Below are 27160 nucleotides of genomic sequence, written 5' to 3' on the forward strand. Positions count from 1 at the left end.
GGACTAAAGTACAGTAAATTACCAATATCCAGAGGTCCGTTTGTAACTAGGGGTCGTATGTAAGTCGAGTGTTCTTAAGTAGGGGACCGCCTGTATATAATATATGCACATTATGGGCATCTATTACATGTCACTGCATATTATTATTGTTATTACAGTATATTATTACATATCATCCCAGTAAGTGATGATTGGGCATTATTATGTGTATACAGTATATTATTACATTACTATTGGGGTATTCTAGTAGTATATTACACATCGCTATACATTGTTATATAAGTACTAATGAGTGAATCTTTTCCTTCTTGTATCAGCTGCCTCCCCTCCGCTATGGTAGGAAATCCCCGTGTACACGGACGTCCCATCCGTCATCGCTCCATGTATCACCATCATTACTCACTATCACTGGGGCTTATTCTCATATAAAGAGTCCTACGACTTTCTCATATACTTTTTGTATCAATTCATCATCATTTCCAACATCTCCGCTTGCTGTCAATGAAAACATCCTTTTTTTTTCTAACATCTAGTAATAAAATACCGGTACAGACCTGATACTTATCACAGCTGATGGTTTGTTACAGTTGCATCCAGCACATATAACTTCCCATTATCTATTCTGTGAGTGATCAGTAGGATAAGGCATGAATTTCCATGACCTCATACATATCACCGCGTCCATCAATGACAAGACTCATAAGATTACCCATCATTCATTGCACTCTGATCATTGGTCAATTGTCGCAACTATCGAGCAGTTCCCCTTTAAGCGCTTTGTCACACCACACATTGATGATTGACTCAATTCAACATCTACTGCAAATCTACAACTCCCATCATGCACTGATGACCCCCAGTGTTCATAGAATGATGGGAGTGGTAGTTTTTCAGCAGTTTAGAAACTTTAAGTGACCCCTTTAAGGCAAACTGCTCAAAATTAACATGTTGTGGGTATCCCTTTAAGATAAAAAAAAATCATAGTTTAGTTGTTTCTGTCTCTGGAAAAGCTGGGTGGCCACCCAACTTTTCTGGATTCTTGCATGATAAATCTTCCTAGTTATATAGTTATACCTCCTGTTCTTCCATTACCCACCTGGAAGACAAGACGGGCGAAAGCTGTTTTTTGTGTCACCCAGCTTTCCCAGGAACAGATAAGGATTGGAAAATTTTTCTGTAGGAAAAGAGACAAAATCCAGAATTTTGTTGGTCTTAAAGGGTAACACACATTCAATATCCAATGTTCCTAACATGTTGTGGTTGATACAATGTATTTTATCACTGTCTCCTCTAGTTCTACACAAGCAGCCCCGAGAAGTTTGCCTGTGCTTACTGGAGCTGGGGAGGATCGCAGCGAGGTGAGGGGATACATTCCCAAAATATTTCCTTTTTTTATGTGATATTTTTGCTGTCTTTTGACTTTTGATATTTTTTCGCCCCCTGTAATAATAATCGCGGTGAATCGCGGAGCGGCGGCCACATGTTGGGAGCAGATGTGAGACCTCTGAGGGCTCCATTCATCCCCCTCTATTGGAATAAGGGGTGTGTAGACTTTCCCAATAACATTTCATTGCACCGGCGGCACAAGAATGGACATTCAAGGAACTTTGTCAGTTCTTTTGATGGTAAATCTACCACCGTTTTGTGTATGCAGCTCCGAGGCAGAACTATAGGATAACCTACAGGCAGTGGTAACCTACAGGCAGTGGTAACCTACAGGCAGCGATAACCTACAGGCAGCGATAACCTACAGGCAGTGGTAACCTACAGGCAGCGGTAACCTTCGGGCAGCGGTTACCTTCGGGCAGCGGTAACCTACGGGCAGCGGTAACCTACGGGCAGCGGTAACCTTCGGGCGGCGGTTACCTTCGGGCGGCGGTAACCTTCGGGCGGCGGTAACCTTCGGGCGGCGGAAACCTACGGGCGGCGGTAACCTACGGGCGGCGGTAACCTACGGGCGGCGGTAACCTACGGGTGGCGGTAACCTTCAGGCGGCGGTAACCTTCGGGCAGCGGTCTACAAGTCATGTTATTTGCATAGTTAATTTCATTTTACATTCACTGGAGCAAAGAAATGTGGCTGCCTGTCTCTAGGTGATGTATAACATGGCTGCCTGTCTCTAGGTGATGTGTAACATGGCTGCCTGTCTCTAGGTGATGTGTAACATGGCTGCCTGTCTCTAGGTGATGTGTAACATGGCTGCCTGTCTCTAGGTGATGTGTAACATGGCGGCCTGTCTCTAGGTGATGTGTAACATGGCTGCCAGTCTCTAGATGATGTGTAACATGGCTGCCTGTCTCTAGGTGATGTATAACATGGCTGCCTGTCTCTAGGTGATGTGTAACATGGCTGCCTGTCTCTAGGTGATGTGTAGCATGGCTGCCTGTCTCTAGGTGATGTGTAACATGGCTGCCTGTCTCTAGGTGATGTGTAACATGGCTGCCTGTCTCTAGGTGATGTGTAACATGGCTGCCTGTCTCTAGGTGATGTATAACATGGCTGCCTGTCTCTAGGTGATGTGTAACATGGCTGCCTGTCTCTAGGTGATGTGTAACATGGCTGCCAGTCTCTAGGTGATGTGTAACATGGCTGCCTGTCTCTAGGTGATGTATAACATGGCTGCCTGTCTCTAGGTGATGTGTAACATGGCTGCCTGTCTCTAGGTGATGTGTAACATGGCTGCCTGTCTCTAGGTGATGTGTAACATGGCTGCCTGTCTCTAGGTGATGTGTAACATGGCTGCCTGTCTCTAGGTGATGTATAACATGGCTGCCTGTCTCTAGGTGATGTGTAACATGGCTGCCAGTCTCTAGGTGATGTGTAACATGGCTGCCTGTCTCTAGGTGATGTATAACATGGCTGCCTGTCTCTAGGTGATGTGTAACATGGCTGCCTGTCTCTAGGTGATGTGTAACATGGCTGCCTGTCTCTAGGTGATGTGTAACATGGCTGCATGTCTCTAGGTGATGTGTAACATGGCTGCCTGTCTCTAGGTGATGTGTAACATGGCTGCCTGTCTCTAGGTGATGTGTAACATGGCCGCCTGTCTCTAGGTGATGTGTAACATGGCCTCCTGTCTCTAGGTGATGTGTAACATGGCTCCCTGTCTCTAGGTGATGTGTAACATGGCTGCATGTCTCTAGGTGTTGTGTAACATGGCTGCCTGTCTCTAGGTGATGTGTAACATGGCTGCCTGTCTCTAGGTGATGTGTAACATGGCCGCCTGTCTCTAGGTGATGTGTAACATGGCCTCCTGTCTCTAGGTGATGTGTAACATGGCTCCCTGTCTCTAGGTGATGTGTAACATGGCTGCATGTCTCTAGGTGTTGTGTAACATGGCTGCCTGTCTCTAGGTGATGTATAACATGGCTGCCTGTCTCTAGGTGATGTGTAACATGGCTGCCTGTCTCTAGGTGATGTGTAACATGGCTGCATGTCTCTAGGTGTTGTGTAACATGGCTGCCTGTCTCTAGGTGATGTGTAACATGGCTGCCTGTCTCTAGGTGATGTGTAACATGGCTGCCTGTCTCTAGGTGATGTGTAACATGGCTGCCTGTCTCTAGGTGATGTGTAACATGGCTGCCTGTCTCTAGGTGATGTGTAACATGGCTGCCTGTCTCTAGGTGATGTGTAACATGGCTGCCAGTCTCTAGGTGATGTGTAACATGGCCGCCTGTCTCTAGGTGATGTGTAACATGGCCGCCTGTCTCTAGGTGATGTGTAACATGGCCGCCTGTCTCTAGGTGATGTGTAACATGGCCGCCTGTCTCTAGGTGATGTGTAACATGGCCGCCTGTCTCTAGGTGATGTGTAACATGGCCGCCTGTCTCTAGGTGATGTGTAACATGGCTGCCTGTCTCTAGGTGATGTGTAACATGGCTGCCTGTCTCTAGGTGATGTGTAACATGGCTGCCTGTCTCTAGGTGATGTGTAACATGGCTGCCTGTCTCTAGGTGATGTGTAACATGGCTGCCTGTCTCTAGGTGATGTGTAACATGGCTGCCTGTCTCTAGGTGATGTGTAACATGGCTTTCTGTCTCTAGGTGATGTGTAACATGGCTTCCTGTCTCTAGGTGATGTTTAACATGGCCGCCTGTCTCTAGGTGATGTGTAACATGGCCGCCTGTCTCTAGGTGATGTGTAACAGGGCCGCCTGTCTCTAGGTGATGTGTAACATGGCCGCCTGTCTCTAGGTGATGTGTAACATGGCGGCCTGTCTCTAGGTGATGTGTAACATGGCTGCCTGTCTCTAGGTGATGTGTAACATGGCTGCCTGTCTCTAGGTGATGTGTAACATGGCTGCCTGTCTCTAGGTGATGTGTAACATGGCTGCCTGTCTCTAGGTGATGTGTAACATGGCTGCATGTCTCTAGGTGATGTGTAACATGGCTGCCTGTCTCTAGGTGATGTGTAACATGGCTGCCTGTCTCTAGGTGATGTGTAACATGGCTGCATGTCTCTAGGTGATGTGTAACATGGCTGCCTGTCTCTAGGTGATGTATAACATGGCTGCCTGTCTCTAGGTGATGTGTAACATGGCTGCCTGTCTCTAGGTGATGTGTAACATGGCTGCATGTCTCTAGGTAATGTGTAACATGGCTGCCTGTCTCTAGGTGATGTGTAGCATGGCTGCCTGTCTCTAGGTGATGTGTAACATGGCGGCCTGTCTCTAGGTGATGTGTAACATGGCTGCCTGTCTCTAGGTGATGTGTAACATGGCTGCCTGTCTCTAGGTGATGTGTAACATGGCTGCCTGTCTCTGGGTGATGTGTAACATGGCTGTCTCTTGGTGATGTGTAACATGGCTGCCTGTCTCTAGGTGATGTGTAACATGGCTGCCTGTCTCTAGGTGATGTGTAACATGGCTGCCTGTCTCTAGGTGATGTGTAGCATGGCTGCCTGTCTCTAGGTGATGTGTAACATGGCGGCCTGTCTCTAGGTGATGTGTAACATGGCTGCCTGTCTCTAGGTGATGTGTAACATGGCTGCCTGTCTCTAGGTGATGTGTAACATGGCTGCCTGTCTCTGGGTGATGTGTAACATGGCTGTCTCTTGGTGATGTGTAACATGGCTGCCTGTCTCTAGGTGATGTGTAACATGGCTGCCTGTCTCTAGGTGATGTGTAACATGGCTGCCTGTCTCTAGGTGATGTGTAACATGGCGGCCTGTCTCTAGGTGATGTGTAACATGGCTGCCTGTCTCTAGGTGATGTGTAACATGGCTGCCTGTCTCTAGGTGATGTGTAACATGGACGCCTGTCTCTAGGTGATGTGTAACATGGCTGCCTGTCTCTAGGTGATGTGTAACATGGCTGCCTGTCTCTAGGTGATGTGTAACATGGCTGCCTGTCTCTAGGTGATGTGTAACATGGCTGCCTGTCTCTAGGTGATGTGTAACATGGCGGCCTGTCTCTAGGTGATGTGTAGCATGGCTGCCTGTCTCTAGGTGATGTGTAACATGGCTGTCTGTCTCTAGGTGATGTATAACATGGCTGCCTGTCTCTAGGCGATGTGTAACATGGCTGTCTGTCTCTAGGCGATGTGTAACATGGCTGCCTGTCTCTAGGTGATGTGTAACATGGCTGCCTGTCTCTAGGTGATGTGTAACATGGCTGCCTGTCTCTAGGTGATGTGTAACATGGCTGCCTGTCTCTAGGTGATGTGTAACATGGACGCCTGTCTCTAGGTGATGTGTAACATGGCTGCCTGTCTCTAGGTGATGTGTAACATGGACGCCATGTTTATTCCACTTCATGTCTTCTACACCTTAAAATGGACCATACCATTTTTTCCTTCTGAATCCACTCTTAACCACCCGTATCAGGGGGGATAGACCGATGAGAGTCCCCTGTATACGGTGAATGTGTTTGCCACCCGCTGTGGACAAGCCCTTTAAGTGTCTACTTGCCTGTGTGCAGATTGTGTGGGGAAGTGATGTAGCGATGGATGGAATGTTCCGTATTCCTATATATTCCGGGCAGTGGATTGGCGCGGGGTCGGGGGGGTGTAATATTCTGGTGATTGGAGCCGCAGACACAGGAGATCTGTGTGTTCTGCAGCGGCTTCTCTTATTTTATGGCCCGGGCCTCGTGCAGGTGTAGGTTCTACGTCCTCAGGGAGCGCCATGATTTACGGGCTACAGGTCCGGCCAGACAGACAGGAAGTACATAGAATCTTTATGGCCGTTCCTTCCCGGCTCGGGGAATGCTTCATCAAAGCCTCCGGCGCGGCCCGCTCCCTCCTCTCACAGGTTTCCATTGTTCTTGGCCTCTAAGGCGCCGCGCTGTTGTAGGGAGGAAAAAAACTCAATCTCAATAAAGAGTCAGGATAACTAGTCCGCCAATGCAGCCAACATGGGAGCCCAGACGTAGGCCGGGGGGCTCTGAGCCGGGAGACCCTCTAGTGGGGAATGTGTCAATCAAGAGCCCCCAACAATATGATCATTACTAGACTGTTGGGCTCTGATTATTAACTACAGGGGGTTACAGAGCCAGATACTGTGCCCATATACCTAAGTTATACTGTAACAGTGCCCCCATAACAGAGCTGGATACTGTGCACATATACCTGAGTTATACTGTAACAGTGCCCCCATAACAGAGCTGGATACTGTGCACATATACCTGAGTTATACTGTAACAGGATCCCCCTAACATAGCCAAATACTGTGCCCATGAACCTCAGTTATACTGCAACAGTGCCCCCATAGCAAAGCCAGATACTGTGCCCATATACCTGAGTTATTCTGTAACAGGACCCCCATAACAGAGCCAGATACTGTGCCCATATACCTGAGTTATACTGCAACAGGACCCCATAACAGAGCCAGATACTGTGTCCATATACCTGAGTTATACCGTAACAGGACCCCCATAACAGAGCCAGATACTGTGCCCATATATCTGAGTTATACTGTAACAGGACCCCCATAAGAGCCAGATACTGTGCCCATATACCTGAGTTATACTGTAACAGGACCCCCATAACAGAGCCAGGTACTGTGCCCATATACCTGAGTTATACTGTAACAGTGCCCCCATAACAGAGCCAGATACTGTGCCCATATACCTGAGCTATACTGTAACAGGACCCCCATAACAGAGCCAGATACTGTGCCCATATACCTGAGTTATTCTGTAACAGGACCCCCATAACAGAGTCAGATACTGTGCCCATATACCTGAGTTATACTGCAACAGGACCCCCATAACAGAGCCAGATACTGTGCCCATATACCTGAGTTATACCGTAACAGGACCCCCCTAACAGAGCCAGATACTGTGCCCATATACCTGAGTTATACTGTAACAGGACCCCCATAACAGAGCCAGATACTGTGCCCATATACCTGAGTTATTCTGTAACAGGACCCCCATAACAGAGCCAGATACTGTGCCCATATACATGAGTTATACTGTAACAGGACCCCCATAACAGAGCCAGATACTGTGCCCATATACCTGAGTTATTCTGTAACAGGACCCCCATAACAGAGCCAGATACTGTGCCCAGATACCTGAGTTATACTGCAACTGGACCCCCATAACAGAGCCAGATACTGTGCCCATATATCTGAGTTATACTGTAACAGGACCCCCATAACAGAGCCAGATACTGTGCCCATATACCTGAGTTATACTGTAACAGGACCCCCATAACAGAGCCAGATACTGTGCCCATATACCTGAGTTATACTGTAACAGTGCCCCCATAACAGAGCCAGATACTGTGCCCACATACCTGAGTTATACTGTAACAGTGCCCCCATAACAGAGCCAGATACTGTGCCCATATATCTGAGTTATACTGTAACAGGACCCCCCTAACAGAGCCAGATACTGTGCCCATGTACCTGAGTTATACTGTAACAGGACCCCCATAACAGAGCCAGATACTGTACCCATATACCTGAGTTATATTGTAACAGGACCCCCATTACAGAGCCAGATACTGTGCCCATATACCTGAGTTATACTGTAACAGGACCCCCATAACAGAGCCAGATACGGTGCCCATATATCTGAGTTATACTGTAACAGGACCCCCATAACAGAGCCAGATACTGTGCCCATATACCTGAGTTATACTGTAACAGGACCCCCATAACAAAGCCAGATACTGTGCCCATATACCTGAGTTATACTGTAACAGGACCCCCATAGCAGAGCCAGATACTGTGCCCATATACCTGAGTTATACTGTAACAGTGCCACCATAACAGAGCCAGATACTGTGCCCATATACCTGAGTTATACTGTAACAGTGCCCCCATAACAGTGCCAGATACTATGCCCATGTACCTGAGCTATACTGTAACAGGACCCCCATAACAGAGCTGTATACTGTGCCCATGTACCTGAGTTATACTGGAACAGGACCCCCATAGCGGTGCCAGATACTGTGCCCATATACCTGAGCTATACTGTAACAGTGCCCCCATAACAGAGCCAGATACTGTGCCCATATACCTGAATTATAATGTAACAGTGCCCCCATAACAGAGCCAGGTACTGTGCCCATATACCTGAGCTATAGTATAACAGAGCCAGATACTGTGCCTATATACCTGAGTTATACTGTAACAGTGCCCCCATAACAGAGCCATATACTGTGCCCATTTACCTGAGCTATAGTATAACAGAGCCAGATACTATGCCCATATACCTGAGTTATACTGCAACAGGACCCCCATAACAGAGCCAGATACTGTGCCCATATACCTGAGCTATACTGTAACAGTGACCCCATAGCAGAGCCGGATACTGTGCCCATATACCTGAGCTATACTGTAACAGGACCCCCATAACAGAGCCAGATACTGTGCCCATATACCTGAGTTATACTGTAACAGGACCCCCATAACAGAGCCAGATACTGTGCCCACATACCTGAGTTATACTGCAACAGGACCCCCATAACAGAGCCAGATACTGTGCCCATATACCTGAGCTATACTGTAACAGTAACCCCATAGCAGAGCCGGATACTGTGCCCATATACCTGAGCTATACTGTAACAGGACCCCCATAACAGAGCCAGATACTATGCCCATGTACCTGAGCTATACTGTAACAGGACCCCCATAACAGAGCTAGATACTGTGCCCTTATACCTGAGTTATACTGTAACAGTGCCCCCATAACAGAGCCGGATACTGTGCCCTAATACCTGAGTTATACTGTAACAGGACCCCCATAACAGAGCCGGATACTGTGCCCTTATACCTGAGTTATACTGTAACAGGACCCCCATAACAGAGCCAGATACTGTGCCCATATACCTGAGTTATACTGTAACAGGACCCCCATAACAGAGCCAGATACTGTGCCCATATACCTGAGTTATACTGTAACAGGACCCCCATAACAGAGCCAGATACTGTGCCCATATACCTGAGTTATACTGTAACAGTGCCCCCAAAACAGAGCCAGATACTGTGCCCATATACCTGAGTTATACTGTAACAGGACCCCCATAACAGAGCCAGATACTGTGCCCATATACCTGAGTTATACTGTAACAGGACCCCCATAGCAGAGCCGGATACTGTGCCCTTATACCTGAGATATACTGTAACAGTGCCCCCATAACAGAGCCAGATACTGTGCCCATATACCTGAGTTATACTGTAACAGGACCCCCCTAACAGAGCCAGATACTGTGCCCATATACCTGAGTTATACTGTAACAGGACCCCCATAACAGAGCCAGATACTGTGCCCATATACCTGAGTTATACTGTAACAGGACCCCCATAACAGAGCCAGATACTGTGCCCATATACCTGAGTTATACTGTAACAGGACCCCCATAACAGAGCCAGATACTGTGCCCTTATACCTGAGTTATACTGTAACAGTGCCCCCATAGCAGTGCCAGATACTATGCCCATATACCTGAGTTATACTGCAACAGGACCCCCATAACAGAGCCAGATACTGTGCCCATATACCTGAGCTATACTGTAACAGTGACCCCATAGCAGAGCCGGATACTGTGCCCATATACCTGAGCTATACTGTAACAGGACCCCCATAACAGAGCCAGATACTGTGCCCATATACCTGAGTTATACTGTAACAGGACCCCCATAACAGAGCCAGATACTGTGCCCACATACCTGAGTTATACTGCAACAGGACCCCCATAACAGAGCCAGATACTGTGCCCATATACCTGAGCTATACTGTAACAGTAACCCCATAGCAGAGCCGGATACTGTGCCCATATACCTGAGCTATACTGTAACAGGACCCCCATAACAGAGCCAGATACTATGCCCATGTACCTGAGCTATACTGTAACAGGACCCCCATAACAGAGCTAGATACTGTGCCCTTATACCTGAGTTATACTGTAACAGTGCCCCCATAACAGAGCCGGATACTGTGCCCTAATACCTGAGTTATACTGTAACAGGACCCCCATAACAGAGCCGGATACTGTGCCCTTATACCTGAGTTATACTGTAACAGGACCCCCATAACAGAGCCAGATACTGTGCCCATATACCTGAGTTATACTGTAACAGGACCCCCATAACAGAGCCAGATACTGTGCCCATATACCTGAGTTATACTGTAACAGGACCCCCATAACAGAGCCAGATACTGTGCCCATATACCTGAGTTATACTGTAACAGTGCCCCCAAAACAGAGCCAGATACTGTGCCCATATACCTGAGTTATACTGTAACAGGACCCCCATAACAGAGCCAGATACTGTGCCCATATACCTGAGTTATACTGTAACAGGACCCCCATAGCAGAGCCGGATACTGTGCCCTTATACCTGAGATATACTGTAACAGTGCCCCCATAACAGAGCCAGATACTGTGCCCATATACCTGAGTTATACTGTAACAGGACCCCCCTAACAGAGCCAGATACTGTGCCCATATACCTGAGTTATACTGTAACAGGACCCCCATAACAGAGCCAGATACTGTGCCCATATACCTGAGTTATACTGTAACAGGACCCCCATAACAGAGCCAGATACTGTGCCCATATACCTGAGTTATACTGTAACAGGACCCCCATAACAGAGCCAGATACTGTGCCCTTATACCTGAGTTATACTGTAACAGTGCCCCCATAGCAGTGCCAGATACTGTGCCCATATACCTGAGTTATACTATAACAGGACCCCCATAACAGAGCCGGATACTGTGCCCTTATACCTGAGCTATACTGTAACAGGACCCCCCTAACAGAGCCAGATACTGTGCCCTTATACCTGAGTTATTCTGTAACAGGACCCCCATAACAGAGCCGGATACTGTGCCCTTATACCTGAGTTATACTGTAACAGGACCCCCATAACAGAGCCGGATACTGTGCCCTTATACCTGAGTTATACTGTAACAGTGCCCCCATAGCAGAGCCAGATACTGTGCCCATATATCTGAGTTATACTGTAACAGGACCCCCCTAACAGAGCCAGATACTGTGCCCTTATACCTGAGTTATACTGTAACAGGACCCCCCTAACAGAGCCAGATACTGTGCCCTTATACCTGAGTTATACTGTAACAGTGCCCCCATAACAGAGCCAGATACTGTGCCCATATACCTGAGTTATACTGTAACAGGACCCCCATAACAGAGCCAGATACTGTGCCCTTATACCTGAGTTATACTGTAACAGTGCCCCCATAGCAGTGCCAGATACTGTGCCCATATACCTGAGTTATACTGTAACAGGACCCCCATAACAGAGCCGGATACTGTGCCCTTATACCTGAGTTATTCTGTAACAGGACCCCCATAACAGAGCCGGATACTGTGCCCTTATACCTGAGTTATTCTGTAACAGGACCCCCATAACAGAGCCAGATACTGTGCCCTTATACCTGAGTTATACTGTAACAGGACCCCCATAGCAGAGCAAGATACTGTGCTCATATACCTGAGTTATACTGTAACAGTGCCCCCATAACAGAGCCAGATACTGTGCCCATATACCTGAGTTATACTGTAACAGGACCCCCATAACAGAGCCAGATACTGTGCCCATATACCTGAGTTATACTGTAACAGTGCCCCCATAGCAGAGTACTATATGCTCTTAGACACTATGTAGCGATTCCTCGTGTCGTATTATAATTCCCGGCTGATCATGTGACTTTCTCCCTTTCTTGCAGATTTGGCGTGGAGCCCCCTGGATTAATAAAACTGGAAAAAGAAATTGAGCAGGAAGAAACCCTCTCCACCCCCACCCCGTCCCCATCCCCCTCCCCCACCAAGACCTCATCTGGGAAGAAGAGCGCTGGGAAGTTATTAGACGATGCTGTAAGTGATATATGTATATACTATGGGGGAGCCCCTCCAGCGCGCCCCGTAGTCCGAGGACTCCACATCTCTCACCTCCTTGTATAAAGATGTCAGATAAGTTTTGATTTTTACACTTCGGAGCCGGAGTTTCCCTTTAATCGGATCTGATTTCATGTGTTCTTAAGGTCCAGCGTATCTCTGAAGACCCCCCGTGTAAGTGTCCCACTAAGTTCTGCGTGGAGCGTCTCTCCCAAGGACGGTACAAGGTCGGAGAGAAGATCCTATTCATACGGGTAAAGTGACGTCATTCTATACATTGTAAGATATTACCTATATCCAGAATCTGAGCTTTAATGATCCCTGGTGTCAGGCAGCAGCTGGAAAGCAGCGACATTTATGTAAACCATCATAAGGGGATTTCTGGGGGATTGGGGATCGGATCACAGCAATGAAGATTTCTGGACCACGGCATCTAAGAGGTTTGGAGGGAGCTGCCTCTGCCCAGCATCAACATCAATGATTATGGGGTGCCTGTGTTGTTATATGGCCACTAGGGGGCACCTCTGCCTGCAGTGTACTTTATATAAGAGAATCCAAAGACGTGCTTCGTTCTATAAGATGTACGGCAAAGTTTCTTATATTCACTTGTACTGTATGTGAAGTACTAGTACAGGGGGAGGGTCATGAAACGGTTAATTAGGTGAAATGCAGCAGTAGGGTGAATGGAGTGTTGTTATGTGACATCCCCTTTAAGAATGTAAATCAATCAATTAGGTGAACACGTTTGTAGCCCATCAATTACAGGATTATAGCAGTAGCGCCTTTGCCTTTAAGAAGGTACCTGAAGCATTGAGGTGACCACATCCATATCCCAGATATTAGAGGACTATGGGGGTGGTGACTTTCCCTTTAAGACGGTATCTGGACCAATGAGGTGACCACATTCATAGTACATCAATTACAGGACTAGGGAAGGGGTGACTTCCCCTTTAAGAAGATATGTAATCCATTAAGGTGAACACATCCATAGTCCATCCATTACAGGACTAGGGTAGTTGTGACTTCCCCTTTAAGAAGATATGTGAACCAATGAGACGACCACATCCATAGTCCATCAATTACAGGACTAGGGAAGTGGTGACTTCCCCTTTAAGAAGATATGTGAACCAATTAGATGACCACATCCATAGCCAATCCATTACAGGACTAAGGTAGCGGTGACTTCCCCTTTAAGAAGATATGTGAACTAATGAGACGACCCCATCCATAGTCCATCAATTACAGGACTAGAGTAGTGGTGACTTCCCCTTTAAGAATATATGTGAACCAATGAGACGACCACATCCATAGTCCATCAATTACAGGACTAGGGTAGTGGTGACTTCCCCTTTAAGAAGATATGTGAACCAATGAGATGACCCCATCCTTAGTCCATCCATTACAGGACTAGGGTAGTGGTGACTTCCCCTTTAAGAATATATGTGAACCAATGAGACGACCACATCCATAGTCCATCCATTACAGGACTAGGGCAGCGGTCACTTCCATCCGCCATGTAGTAAATCTCGGTCCTATCAGTGGATGATGTGTGGAGCCGCTGCCAGCGTCTGCCGCTCGCCCATAAAACGCGGAGTATAAACGTATAAACGCTGTGATCCAGCCAGAGCCGGTTATTAAGCAGCGTTGGCCGTTCTCCAGCTGCTGTATAAATAAAGTTATTCTGTAGCCGGGAAGACTGCGAGTCATAGACCGCGGACCTGTCTACGTGCCACCCACACTCTATGCCCCCGACCGCGGTACAGGTGCTACATCCCGCAATGGCCGGCGGCCTAATACTGGATGTCTGAGACAATCGCATGAGGAGCAATTACCTAAAATATATCTCCATGTCATTCTCATCCTGGACATCCCCTTTAAGTTTGACTTTACAATAGACAAATAATCAATAAGTCTGATTGTCTCTGTTCTACTCTGCATCCCCTCTCCATTGCTGCAATACCAGACACAACCAGCGGAGAGGGGTGGCACTGTTCTGAAAAGAAGAAAAAAAACTACATTAACAAAAATCTGTGACACCCCCTTTAAATGTGTTCACTTTTCACTCTGGATCCCTTTAAGGAGATCTCTCCCTATGATAAGCCAATGCCCCACCCTAAATCAAGTGGTCTAATTCCCCTACAGCGCCCCCCCACAGGTAAAGGGAAGCATTACACTGTGCTTGTATCTGTATTTCCATCACTATCCAGCAGGTGGTGATACAGAGCAAAGGAGGAAGCTCCTCCCACAGTAAAGAGAATCTGAAGTCCCTCCTCTGCCCCAGTGCATGATGGGACTGGTATTTTTATTAAAATAATTCCAAGTAGAAAAAGTTTTTGGAAAAAATAACTTTACGATGTGCACAAGGAACATTTACTATGTATGTGACCTCAATATCAACAGGAACTGGAGATGCCCTTTAAGACCTAGGATTTCAGCAGCCCATAGACGTCCCACTCCGGTTAGACTTCCCCTTTAAGTTTTACCGCCTGGTAATAAATGCGGTTCTCTCTTCTCGCTGATGGCAGCGCCAGGTCGTCATTAGTCCGATATTACACTGAAGAAGGAAAGGATTTTATAGATGTTTTCCCTTTTAATGATTCAATACAAGGAGCCGAGGGGGGGGGGGGGGTCCTATATGATGTATTGATCAGCTGGGAGGGGGGGCTCTGAAAGATCGGGGAGGACTCTAACTCAACTTGAGAGATGGCGGCTTTGTCCTGTTACCATGGCTCCGCAGCCAGGAGATTTCTTTAGGGATTTGCAGGGAGCAGAGGCATTAGGAATGAGCGATGTCTGCGCCTGAGACGTATCGATGGATTCACACATTATACAGTAACACAGCCCCGAGCCCCACACCCAGGAGCTGCTGGAGATAATTATATTATGTAGAAGATAGATAGGAGATAGATAGATATGAGATGGATAGATAGATAGATAGATAGATAGATAGATAGATAGATAGATAGATAGATATGAGATAGATAGATATGAGATAGATGGATAGATAGATATGAGATAGATGGATAGATAGATATGAGATAGATAGGAGATAGATAGATAGGAGATAGATAGATAGATAGATAGATAGGAGATAGATAGATAGGAGATAGATATGAGAGAGATAGATAGATAGATAGATAGATAGATAGATAGATAGATAGATAGATAGATAGATATGAGATAAATGGATGATAGATATGAGATAGATATGAGATAGATAGATATGAGATAGATAGATATGAGAGATAGATATGAGATAGATATGAGATAGATAGATAGATAGATATGAGATAGATATGAGATAGATAGATATGAGATATATAGATAGAGATAGATAGATAGATAGATAGATAGATAGATATGAGACATATAGACATAGATCTATAGATAGGAGATAGATAGATAGATAGATAGATAGATAGATAGGAGAAAGATATGAGACAGATAGATAGATAGATAGATAGATATGAGATAGATGGATAGATAGATAGAGATAGATAGATAGATAGATAGATAGATAGATATGAGACATATAGACATAGATCTATAGATAGGAGATAGACAGATAGATAGATAGGAGATAGATAGGAGATGTGGTGTGTATATGATGGGTGGCGTCCGATGTGTATATGACGGGTGGCGTCCGGTGTTTGTGTACATGACGGGTGGCGTCCGGTGTGTATATGACGGGTGGCGTCCGGTGTGTATATAGTGGGTGGCGTCCGGTGTGTATATGACGGGTGGCGTCCGGTGTGTATATGACGGGTGGCGTCCGGTGTGTATATAGTGGGTGGCGTCCGGTGTGTATATGGTGGGTGGCGTCCGGTGTGTATATGATCGGTGGCGTCCGGTGTGTGTATATGACTGGTGGCGGCCGGTGTGTGTACATGACGGGTGGCGTCCGGTGTGTGTATGACGGGTGGCGTCCGGTGTGTATATGGTGGGTGGCGTCCGGTGTGTATATGGTGGGTGGCGTCCGGTGTGTATATGATGGGTGGCGTCCGGTGTGTGTATGACGGGTGGCGTCCGGTGTGTATATGATCGGTGGCGGCCGGTGTGTATATGACGGGTGGCGGCCGGTGTGTGTACATGACGGGTGGCGTCCGGTGTGTATATGGTGGGTGGCGTCCGGTGTGTATATGGTGGGTGGCGTCCGGTGTGTATATGACGGGTGGCGTCCGGTGTGTATATGATCGGTGGCGGCCGGTGTGTATATGACGGGTGGCGGCCGGTGTGTGTACATGACGGGTGGCGTCCGGTGTGTATATGGTGGGTGGCGTCCGGTGTGTATATGGTGGGTGGCGTCCGGTGTGTATATGATGGGTGGCGTCCGGTGTGTGTATATGATCGGTGGCGGCCGGTGTGTATATGACGGGTGGCGGCCGGTGTGTGTACATGACGGGTGGCGTCCGGTGTGTATATGGTGGGTGGCGTCCGGTGTGTGTATGACGGGTGGCGTCCGGTGTGTATATGGTGGGTGGCGTCCGGTGTGTGTATGACGGGTGGCGTCCGGTGTGTATATGGTGGGTGGCGTCCGGTGTGTACATGACGGGTGGCGTCCGGTGTGTATATGGTGGGTGGCGTCCGGTGTGTATATGATCGGTGGCGTCCGGTGTGTGTATATGACGGGTGGCGGCCGGTGTGTGTACATGACGGGTGGCGTCCGGTGTGTGTATGACGGGTGGCGTCCGGTGTGTATATGGTGGGTGGCGTCCGGTGTGTATATGGTGGGTGGCGTCCGGTGTGTATATGATGGGTGGCGTCCGGTGTGTGTATATGATCGGTGGCGGCCGGTGTGTATATGACGGGTGGCGGCCGGTGTGTGTACATGACGGGTGGCGTCCGGTGTGTATATGATGGGTGGCGGCCGGTGTGTGTATATGACGGGTGGCGGCCGGTGTGTGTACATGACGGGTGGCGTCCGGTGTGTGTATATGATGGGTGGCGTCCGGTGTGTGTATATGACGGGTGGCGTCCGGTGTGTGTATATGACGGGTGGCGGCCGGTGTGTGTACATGACGGGTGGCGTCCGGTGTGTATATGGTGGGTGGTGTCCGGTGTGTATATGATCGGTGGCGTCCGGTGTGTGTATATGACGGGTGGCGGCCGGTGTGTGTACATGACGGGTGGCGTCCGGTGTGTGTATGACGGGTGGCGTCCGGTGTGTATATGGTGGGTGGCGTCCGGTGTGTATATGGTGGGTGGCGTCCGGTGTGTATATGGTGGGTGGCGTCCGGTGTGTGTATATGATCGGTGGCGGCCGGTGTGTATATGACGGGTGGCGGCCGGTGTGTGTACATGACGGGTGGCGTCCGGTGTGTATATGATGGGTGGCGGCCGGTGTGTGTATATGACGGGTGGCGGCCGGTGTGTGTACATGACGGGTGGCGGCCGGTGTGTGTACATGACGGGTGGCGTCCGGTGTGTGTATATGACGGGTGGCGTCCGGTGTGTGTATATGACGGGTGGCGGCCGGTGTGTGTACATGACGGGTGGCGTCCGGTGTGTGTATATGATGGGTGGCGGCCGGTGTGTGTGTGATGGGTGGCGTCCGGTGTGTGTATGATGGGTGGCGTCCGGTGTGTGTATATGACGGGTGGCGTCCGGTGTGTGTATATGACGGGTGGCGTCCGGTGTGTGTATATGACGGGTGGCGTCCGGTGTGTGTATGACGGGTGGCGTCCGGTGTGTATATGACGGGTGGCGTCCGGTGTGTATATGACGGGTGGCGTCCGGTGTGTATATGATGGGTGGCGTCCGGTGTGTATATGACGGGTGGCGTCCGGTGTGTGTATATGGTGGGTGGCGTCCGGTGTGTATATGGTGGGTGGCGTCCGGTGTGTATATGGTGGGTGGCGTCCGGTGTGTATATGGTGGGTGGCGTCCGGTGTGTATATGACGGGTGGCGTCCGGTGTGTGTATATGATCGGTGGCGGCCGGTGTGTGTACATGACGGGTGGCGTCCGGTGTGTGTATATGATGGGTGACGGACGGTGGGGGCGCTATAATGTGATTATAATGGGTGCAGCGCGGCTCCGTGCCTCAGTAATCCGGGCTGCGCGTTCTCCGCGACGTCTCCATCATTTCCCTGATGTGACAATTGGATATTACGTGTCACCGGGTTACAATGTGTAATATCGCCGCTCATTCATCACAATTGTTTCCGGAAAGCGGATTCGTGTCCGCGGCCTCTTCTAGATAAGTGATTACAGGATAAGCCTCGCCGTGAGGGGGGGGGGGGCGCCGATCCAGCAGATACAATACAACCCCACCGGGGACGCAGTCAATCTGAGCGCGACATAAAAATCCGCCTGTTTAGGACGCGCTTATCGAGAGACGGACGTCACCTGACAAATGGCTGATACACAACGACGTCCATCACATCCCTGAGATCACTGATCGCTCCCGACTGACAGGAAGTCACCCGGATGATTGACAGCTCAGTACAGGATGCCTTACCCCCATAGGGACCGTGATACATAGAACGGAAATTAACGTAAATTACTGAATAAGACCCAAAAGTGAAAACGGAACTAGAATGCGTCACCCTTCAACTTTTACATAAAAGTTTAAAGATTAAATTTACTTTCAAAACCAGTTTTTTTTTTTAAATTTCCCAATAAGTAAAAAATGTGCATATTTTTCCTATTTTTTTTTATAAGTCCAAATTTGAAATTTTGCTCCCGTTTCGTGTATGCAGCTCACATGCAGACCTATACATCCCCAAAATATAAGAGCAGTCCCCGGGTTACATACAAGATAGGGTCCATAGGTTTGTTCTTAAGTTGAATTTGTATGTAAGTCGAAACTGTATATTTTATAATTGTAGATCCAGACAATTTTTTTTTTTTTTGACCAGTGACATTTGGAGTTTCAAACTTTTTTGCTGTAATTGGACCAAGGATTATCAATAAAGCTTCATTACAGACTCCTTACAGCTGATCATTGTTGTCTGGAACTATAGTAACATCCAGATGGGTCACCAGAGGTCACAGGGGGCAGAGGGGTCCGTCTGTAACTAGTGGTCGTCTGTAAGTCGGGTGTCCTTAAGTAGGGGACTGCCTGTATATCTGTCTCCTTGTTTTAGCTATATATATATATATATATGATAGGAGAATCAGACTACAAAGAGTTTTTGTTGTCTGTTACCATGGAGACACATTACTTTGGAATCGGAGTTATGGACATAAAACAGTAGCAATTTTTGTAGTGAATTTCGATTTTAAGCCACAAAGTATAAGTTAGATGGTACAGTATTTAGTCACTTTTGCTACCAGTTATTTAACAAATAAACAAACTTTATTAAAATAGATTTTTATTTAAAAATTTGCTATCGTTTCAAGTATACAGCTCCTATACAGACCTATGCATCTCCAAGGTATCAGACGATAAAGAGTGTTTAGTCTAATCCTGCAAGATCTGGTCACCTTTGTAATACTAACATTTGGTAGATACAAGGAGAAGTGGCTGCTAATTCAGACTACACAGAGTTTGTTTGTTGTCTGTTACCATGGAGACACATAAACCAAAGAAGGAGCTGTAGAGGTAAAATGGTAGATCATTTTTTGTCAGGACCTAATGCATCACCCTTCCATTTTTACACTGCGGCTCAAAGGTTACATTCACTTTCACTGTCTGATACCTTGGAGATGCATCGATCTGCACATGAGCTGCGTACAAAAAAAATGGGTATTGAGTTTTTCAATCCAAACCTAATAAAAAAATATATTTTCAAGTAAGCAAACAAAAAAAAATATATATATATTTTATATTTATCAGGACAATAAGAGATAATATATGAATTTTTTAAATTCAAATTACATTTTTTTTTAGATTTTTCAGAACAATAAAAATGCTGCCTGTAAAACATTATGTAAAAATTGAAGGGTGGCGCAGCTAGTCCAGAACACACCTATTGTATTATTGCCTTATCTTTTATTTTATAGCCATTGTGATTGAAACATATAAAAAAGGTGAACATAGCTCTTTACCTATAGCTTTAAAACAACCCAGCTCCATCAAGCAACTTTGACAAATTAGACACCCAAGTCAAATTTCTGGCTTTTTTTGGCATTATAGCCCCCTATCACTACAGTAGATCTCACTCCAGCTCTACTGTGTCCTCCCTGTGATATTATGACCAAGCATGTCACTGAATAGCTTCTAAACCACAGTGTAAAAGTTGAAGGATGACGCAGGCGATCCAGGACACCTATTACAAAATTGCCTATTTTTTCCCATTTTTTGTACATTGTGGTATTTAAATATTTGGTTTCCTAAGATGGACATAACCATTAACCTATAGCCGTCTAGTGATAGGTACGTAAACACCCCATCTCCATCCTGCAACTTTTGCAATTTTGTCAAGAAACTAACATCAAAGCCCAAATTTTTGTATAATACAATCACTATCATAAATCTTGCTCTAACTTTCATATGTCCTACCTGTAATACTATGTCCAAAACAGTGTCTGAAGCCACAATGTAAAAGTTGCAGGGTGGTGCAGACAACCTGGGGCACGATTTATTGCATTATTGCTTTATGTTTCATTTTATATGCATTGCAATATTACAAATATTTGGTTTACTAAGGTGAAAATAGCCCTAAACCTACAGCTCTCTGGTACCAAGTGCTACCAACCCAGCTCCCTCCTGCAACTTTGTTATCATTGGCGTATAAATTACACTAATACGCTCTCTACCCGCCATTACGTCTCCCATTCTATTCTTTTCCAGGTATCTACATAGGGCTCTATTGTCTATCTAGGGGCCATTACTAACCAAACCAGAACTGATGGTGCCGCCAGACAAAAAATTTAACCCTTACATGACTGCAGCCTTCTATCCAAACGCTCAGCTTTTAATTTTTCCTGCCCAGAAAAGTAACATTGGCGTTAATTGCCGCCTGTTTCACACAAATTTTTGGCCAGCTGTAGTGTTAGCAGCCACACCAGTCAGACAAAAGGTGTGAAAAAAATAAAATCAGCAAAAAAAAAAAAAAAAACTTCCACGGTTTCTTTGTCTTCAGGATGGATTTGGGATTACCTGACACAATCCTGCCACCTAGTGGTGGAACGTGGAGGTGCGTGACATAGCTGATGCTGCTTTATTAGATTTTTACCTCTATTTTTCCCAAAATGGAAAAACTGCAGATTTTTTGGGAAGACAAAATTTTGGTTAATATAGGAGCAATCAATGTTCTATGGGATATAGGAATTGAGTCTCAGCGTGTGTGGAAGTTGTATCAAACCTCTTGTTAAAGGGATTGTCCAAATATAAAAAATGCAGGTCTTTATCCACAGGACCACAGAATAGGGGATAGCATGCAGATTATTAGGGCTCCAACCACTGAGACCCCCATTCTCCCAGAGCAGTGCAGGGGGCGCCAGATTCATGAAGAACGTGCACTAGAAATCCCGAATCTGGCGCCCCCTGCAGACTACACAGGACACTGCACATAGTACACACTGCTCTGTTCTTAGTAAATGTGAGTCATAGCCTCCTTTTGCTACCTTGAAGTCAATCCCCCTTAAAACATATTTGCATATTTCCCAGAATCCTCTAGTAAAGCATCAATGGCTATAAGTCCCCACACACCTATAATGCCGCCTTATGGAGACCTCTTACTTCCGGAGCAGTGAGAAACGAGGGAGACACTAAACAGAACTAATAACAGTAAGAAATGTGTCTCCCCCTGAGCTGTAGTTACATCTAGTGCTCAGTATGACTTGAATACTAAGAAAAACTATAAAAATAAATAAATAAAAACTCTTGCAATCCCCCATTGAATCTGCTCTGAATTCCCATTGTATTTAAAAGGAGGTGGCTGAGTGGTTAGAACTTCTGCCTTGCAGCGCTGGGGTCATGGGTTCGAATCCCACCCAGGTCAACATCTGCAAAGAGTTTGTATGTTCTCTCCGTGTTTGCGTGGGTTTCCTCCGGGTCCTCCGATTTCCTCCCACGCTCCAAAACATACTGGTAGGTGGATTAGATTGTGGGACTGATGTGACAAGTTCTGTGCAGCGCTGCATAATCTGTGTGCGCCATATAAATAAAGAATTATTATAAACTCAAAATCCATCAGCTGAATTGTTTCCTCTTTGTATGAACATTTCCTAATAAAAGTTCCTATAAATTGACGAGCGAGAAAGTGACCTTGAAGACCGACCCTATACAGGACGACCCCTCTCTCCTGAGGACTGGATATAGGGTCACATTACTGTATGGGGGGGGGGGGGGGTCACAAATCCTGAAAAATAAACCCCCCCTTTAAATCTCTCTATGGTAGAGTCGCATTTATATTTCCCATCAGTGAGTTCCCGCCGTCCTCTTCATAATCCTATTTGTAGACATTAAATATTTACAGGGTCAGGTCGCCCCCCTCCTCCTCAGTAGCCTGCGGCTGCCTTCCCTCGTATCATAGACGCTGGGTAATAAATCTGCAGAGTCTGAACATTTCTCATCTATAATAAGATATTCAGTCCCTGAAATAAGGTCACTCCTTATACAGTAGCCAGTAGGGGGCGCTATGTCTGGTCTATATCTATGAATACATGCAGTAACGAGCCGGATATAGATGGATCTGATGGATTTTGGGATGGAATGTGCGTCCATATTTGTATAATTCCTTTATATAGCGCACACAGATTACGCAGCGCTGCACAGAGCTTGTCAGATCAGTCCCCGTCCCCAATGGAACTTCCAATCTAATTACCTACCAATATGTTTTTGTGAGTGTGGGAGGAAACTGGAGGACCCAGAGGAAACCTACGCAAACACGGAGAGAACATACCAACTCTTTGCAGATTTTGACCTGGATGGGACTTGAATCCAGGACCCCAGTGCTGCAAGGCTATAGTGCTAACCACTGAGCCACCGTGAATGTGTGTCAGAGAATGGCGCTGTTCTTCTACCTCCTTTCTCTGTGTTGATTCTGGCGCTGGTTAGATCCGTACTGACCCTAAAGTGTTGGACCCTACACTGAACTGATATTGGGGACATATCCTATAGGAGAGGTGAAAAAACCCTTTAAGCGAGAAAAAAAATTATCATTTTATGTCATACATCCCTATTGTATCTATTAAAGACATTCCATCCGAGCTTCATACAATGTGGGAGGGTCATTGTGCCTTCTCTTACAGTTTTCTGGTGGAGAGGGTACATGAATCTCTCCCTCAACGCCAGTTTTCGTGTTTCCCCCGACCACGTCAAGGCGGGTGGAGAGCGGGTGGAGAGCGGGCAGGGGCGTCCGGCCCACCAGATTTACTATAGTCTCTGTGTCCGTATTTACAGACTCCTCCTAGATATGCCCCGACCCTTATCTTCAGTTCTGTAGCATCTAAAAATATGCTGCTGGTGTCATTTTTAGAATTTCGTCTTTCAGATGACATCAGGCTTGTGGTTCTGTGGCTACAGAACCGGAGCTGCAGACAAATAGGTGGGAACTTAATCTTTCTTTAACTGGCTATATCTTCAGTTCTGATGCAACCTGCACCAGCAGCAAATTTCTTGGTGCTACAGAACCAAAGACACAGGCATCTGAACTGATGCTCCCCCTGCAGCCTCTAATCTTGACTCATCCGAAGTAAAATATGACTTGTCTCTGCTCGTTGTCACATGAGATTGGTGGGGATTTTTTTTTTTCTTAAAGGTAAATGGTTGAAATGTCACATAAAAGAGGGGATTCTAGAGGGAACATTTCATACCCCACCTGAAGGGGGCAGTAGTGTCATGTATTTGTGACAAAGCCACAGGATATCCTATAAATACCTGATAGGCATCTCATGAACTGGGGCTCGGCAGAATAGATAGAGGTCCATGGAAATGAAGCAAAGGTCGGGTATTTAGGATACATCCTGTGCTACAACCCCAGCTTCATGCACTTGTGACAAACCCTCAGCTGTGAGAAGGTCTTTATCAATCTAGACAATGCTGCTCCCATTCAGAGACCTTGCCATTTTTTAGGATTCGAAACTTCTCTTCGGAAATGATGAGGTACACTACACAGAACCCCCTGAAACCCATTAACCCCGTACTGTCCGCAGACTGCAGGATCTGGAGGCGGGGGGAGGCTGTAATCTTGTTAGTGTCACTACGTCTCCGGGTGACATTGACAGCTCCATGTAAAATACATGCGGGATAATCAGATGTTCTATTAGGAAAGGTCAGCTGACGGATGATGGAAGTCCTGGGAGGCTTCGCTCGCTCTATAATTGTTCTTAAGCTCCCACGTGAATTCGGACGAGCACAGCCCCGGGGCTTTAATATTCTTCTTATAAATTGTGAAAATGTAATATAGATTTTCCTCCTATCTGGGGATGTAACAGCGTCAGACAAAAGTGCTATAAGGGGGCAACATAATGGGAGTGGTAGTAGCTTCACATGTAGAGAGAGAAAGGGAAGGCAATGGAGGAACGGACCATAAGGGGGCGCTAGTATCATCCATGTTACCCCAAATAATCAAGTGTATCCTAAGACCCCATAGATTAGACGGGGCCCCAATAACTTGTCTGTATGGACCTCAAATACTAATGATATGCGACAAACTGATCATAGAGCGTCCCCTACCCACTAGTGTCTCTATGGCAGCCCCCCAATATCTGGGAGCTCTATTCTATTGTTTGGCTACAATGGGAGCAAACAAAGGATCAAGGGACCTTAAAAAGTCGAAAAAATTTGAATCACCCCCTCTTCATAGAACACAAATATATATACATATAAATGTATAACCTGTTAGGTATCAACCCATCCCAAAATCAACGCTTTTTCACAATTTTGCAATTCATAATTTTTTTTTTTTAAGGAAATCTCCTATCAAATCCATCCTGATAAACCAGGGACATTACTCATAGATCCAGGCACCGGGACTGTGGTATCTTCTTATATTTGTCATCCATGCCCTCCTTCCTTCTTCAGCCTGAACAGATCTGGGGGTGTTACCAAAGTTCCTCTGTGTTACAGCTGCACAGGAGAACTTCCCCCGCCCTCTGTGTGAGATTACATCAAGCAGAGGGAAGGGAGAAATGCTGAGAGAGCAGGGGGAGAGGGATAGAGTTTAAAATCCGGTAAAGCTACAGCAGAGAGGGGCTCTGGAAACACCCACCATTAGCTATTAGCATAATTGTAAAAGTTATTTGTTATCCATGGCCTCCTTACTTCTAAAATCAACTTTCATAATCATGCTAATGAGTCTGGAAGGCTCTTAAAAGGCATTATCAGAGCCTCTCTGTGCTGTAGCTTCACAGGCTATTACACTGCCTCCCCACTTTGCTCCCACAGCACTTCCCCCTCCCTCTGCCTGTTGAAATCTCCCATAACAGAAGGGGAAAAGTGCTCCTGCGCAGGGTAACAGCCTGTGAGTCTGCACTATGGGAGGGCTCTGGTAACGCAACAGGAACCCTTTGGCTTTTTTGCATAATTTTAAAAGTTGATTTTAAAAGGAAGGAGGCCATGGATAAGAAATATAGGAAGATTACCACAGTCCCTATGCCTGGATCTATGAGTAGGTGCCCCTGGTGCATCATGATGGATTTTGATGATAGATTTCCTTTAAGCCGCCCCCATGGTATGTTGTAACCCTACTCTAGCCTTATGATTGAAAAATAGACTTCCGTACTTGGCAGCAGGATGTATCTTCAGTCAGCACAGCACTGCAGTAAAGAGAGACTCACAACACAGGAAAAAAAAATATTGAGTGATCTCTAGTGGACATTATAAAAACTGCAACTTTTTAAAGTACATTTTTGTTGTTTTTTTTGTCTGTATTTTAATTTTTTTTGCCACTGACTGTAATTTACAAGTAATTGTATATCATGATGAATTTTTCCTGGCTGTGTTCAGGATATGTAGATGCAGATTTAGGGTCGGGGTAGGAGCCATGAGTCTAACTATGACCCCCCTCACTGGGACAAGCAGGGTAGGCCTCAGGGACTAGCAATACCCCTGACAGGGGTGTAACTTAAGGTTACATTGGGCCTTGGAGGCTCCTCTGCCTCAGACACCACATTATAGTAGGGGCCTGGTCCAGATTTTGGATTGGGGCCTAGTTTCGTTATGTTACCCCTCTGGTCCGGGGCCTAGGGTTATCCCACTGGCGGCCATTACTATGCCACCTATATAGGAGAGCGGATATAAAAGTGCCCATAGAGGGCACCTAATTTCCCCCCACTGTTAACCCTACGCAGACCCCAATGCGCCCTCATGGCTTCTCCCGGCTGTCACTGCTGTAATAAAACCCCTCATTTTCTAAATTCAGAACCTGTCAGCCTTAATAATAACCTCGGGGAAAGGCGTCTATGGAAAGCGCAGAAAACACGGCACAGGATTACAGATTGTTCTGCCGCCGTTTTATTCTCATAAATAATCTACAAGTCTCCGGCCGACCCTCAGTTACCATGGCAACCACTTCATCCTCAAGGCTGCGAGCAGCGGCGCCCGCTGACAATCACCGCATCCAGCGGCTACAGAACCAGCACCGAGCCCAAATACATTCACATAGAATATTATCACCCGACACGACGTCATCTGTCACCAGACTGAGGGGCAGAACAGTCACCAGGGACATCCATTATCTATACATCCAATTATCTCATATCTATCTGTGTATAAAAACTGTCTTGTGCCTATCGATCTCATATCTATACATCTAATTATCTATCCATCAACTATCTATCTCATTTCTATCTACCATAGTCTATCATATATACACACACATCTAATTTTCTAATTCATATTTATCTATCTCATATCTATCTCATATCTATCTCCTATCTATCTCATATCTGTCTATCTATCTCATATCTATCTCATATCTATCTATCTATCTCATATCTGTCTATCTAATACA

The 27160-nt window shown here is 46.4% G+C and overlaps 1 protein-coding gene across 2 annotated transcripts in view; it reads left to right on the forward strand.

Annotated features, from left to right (window-relative positions):
• The window catches only part of GAS2 (growth arrest specific 2), an 82080-nt gene that overhangs the window by 50916 nt on the left and 4004 nt on the right, over window positions 1-27160 (forward strand). For both annotated transcript variants that reach the window (XM_072118948.1, XM_072118949.1), the window contains exons 5-7: window positions 1295-1358; window positions 12147-12294; window positions 12462-12569. In XM_072118948.1, the coding sequence (XP_071975049.1) occupies window positions 1295-1358; window positions 12147-12294; window positions 12462-12569 (320 nt within the window). The remainder of the gene's footprint in view (window positions 1-1294; window positions 1359-12146; window positions 12295-12461; window positions 12570-27160) is intronic.

Source organism: Engystomops pustulosus, chromosome 7, assembly GCF_040894005.1.
Source record: "Engystomops pustulosus chromosome 7, aEngPut4.maternal, whole genome shotgun sequence".
Taxonomy (NCBI): Eukaryota; Metazoa; Chordata; class Amphibia; order Anura; family Leptodactylidae; genus Engystomops; species Engystomops pustulosus.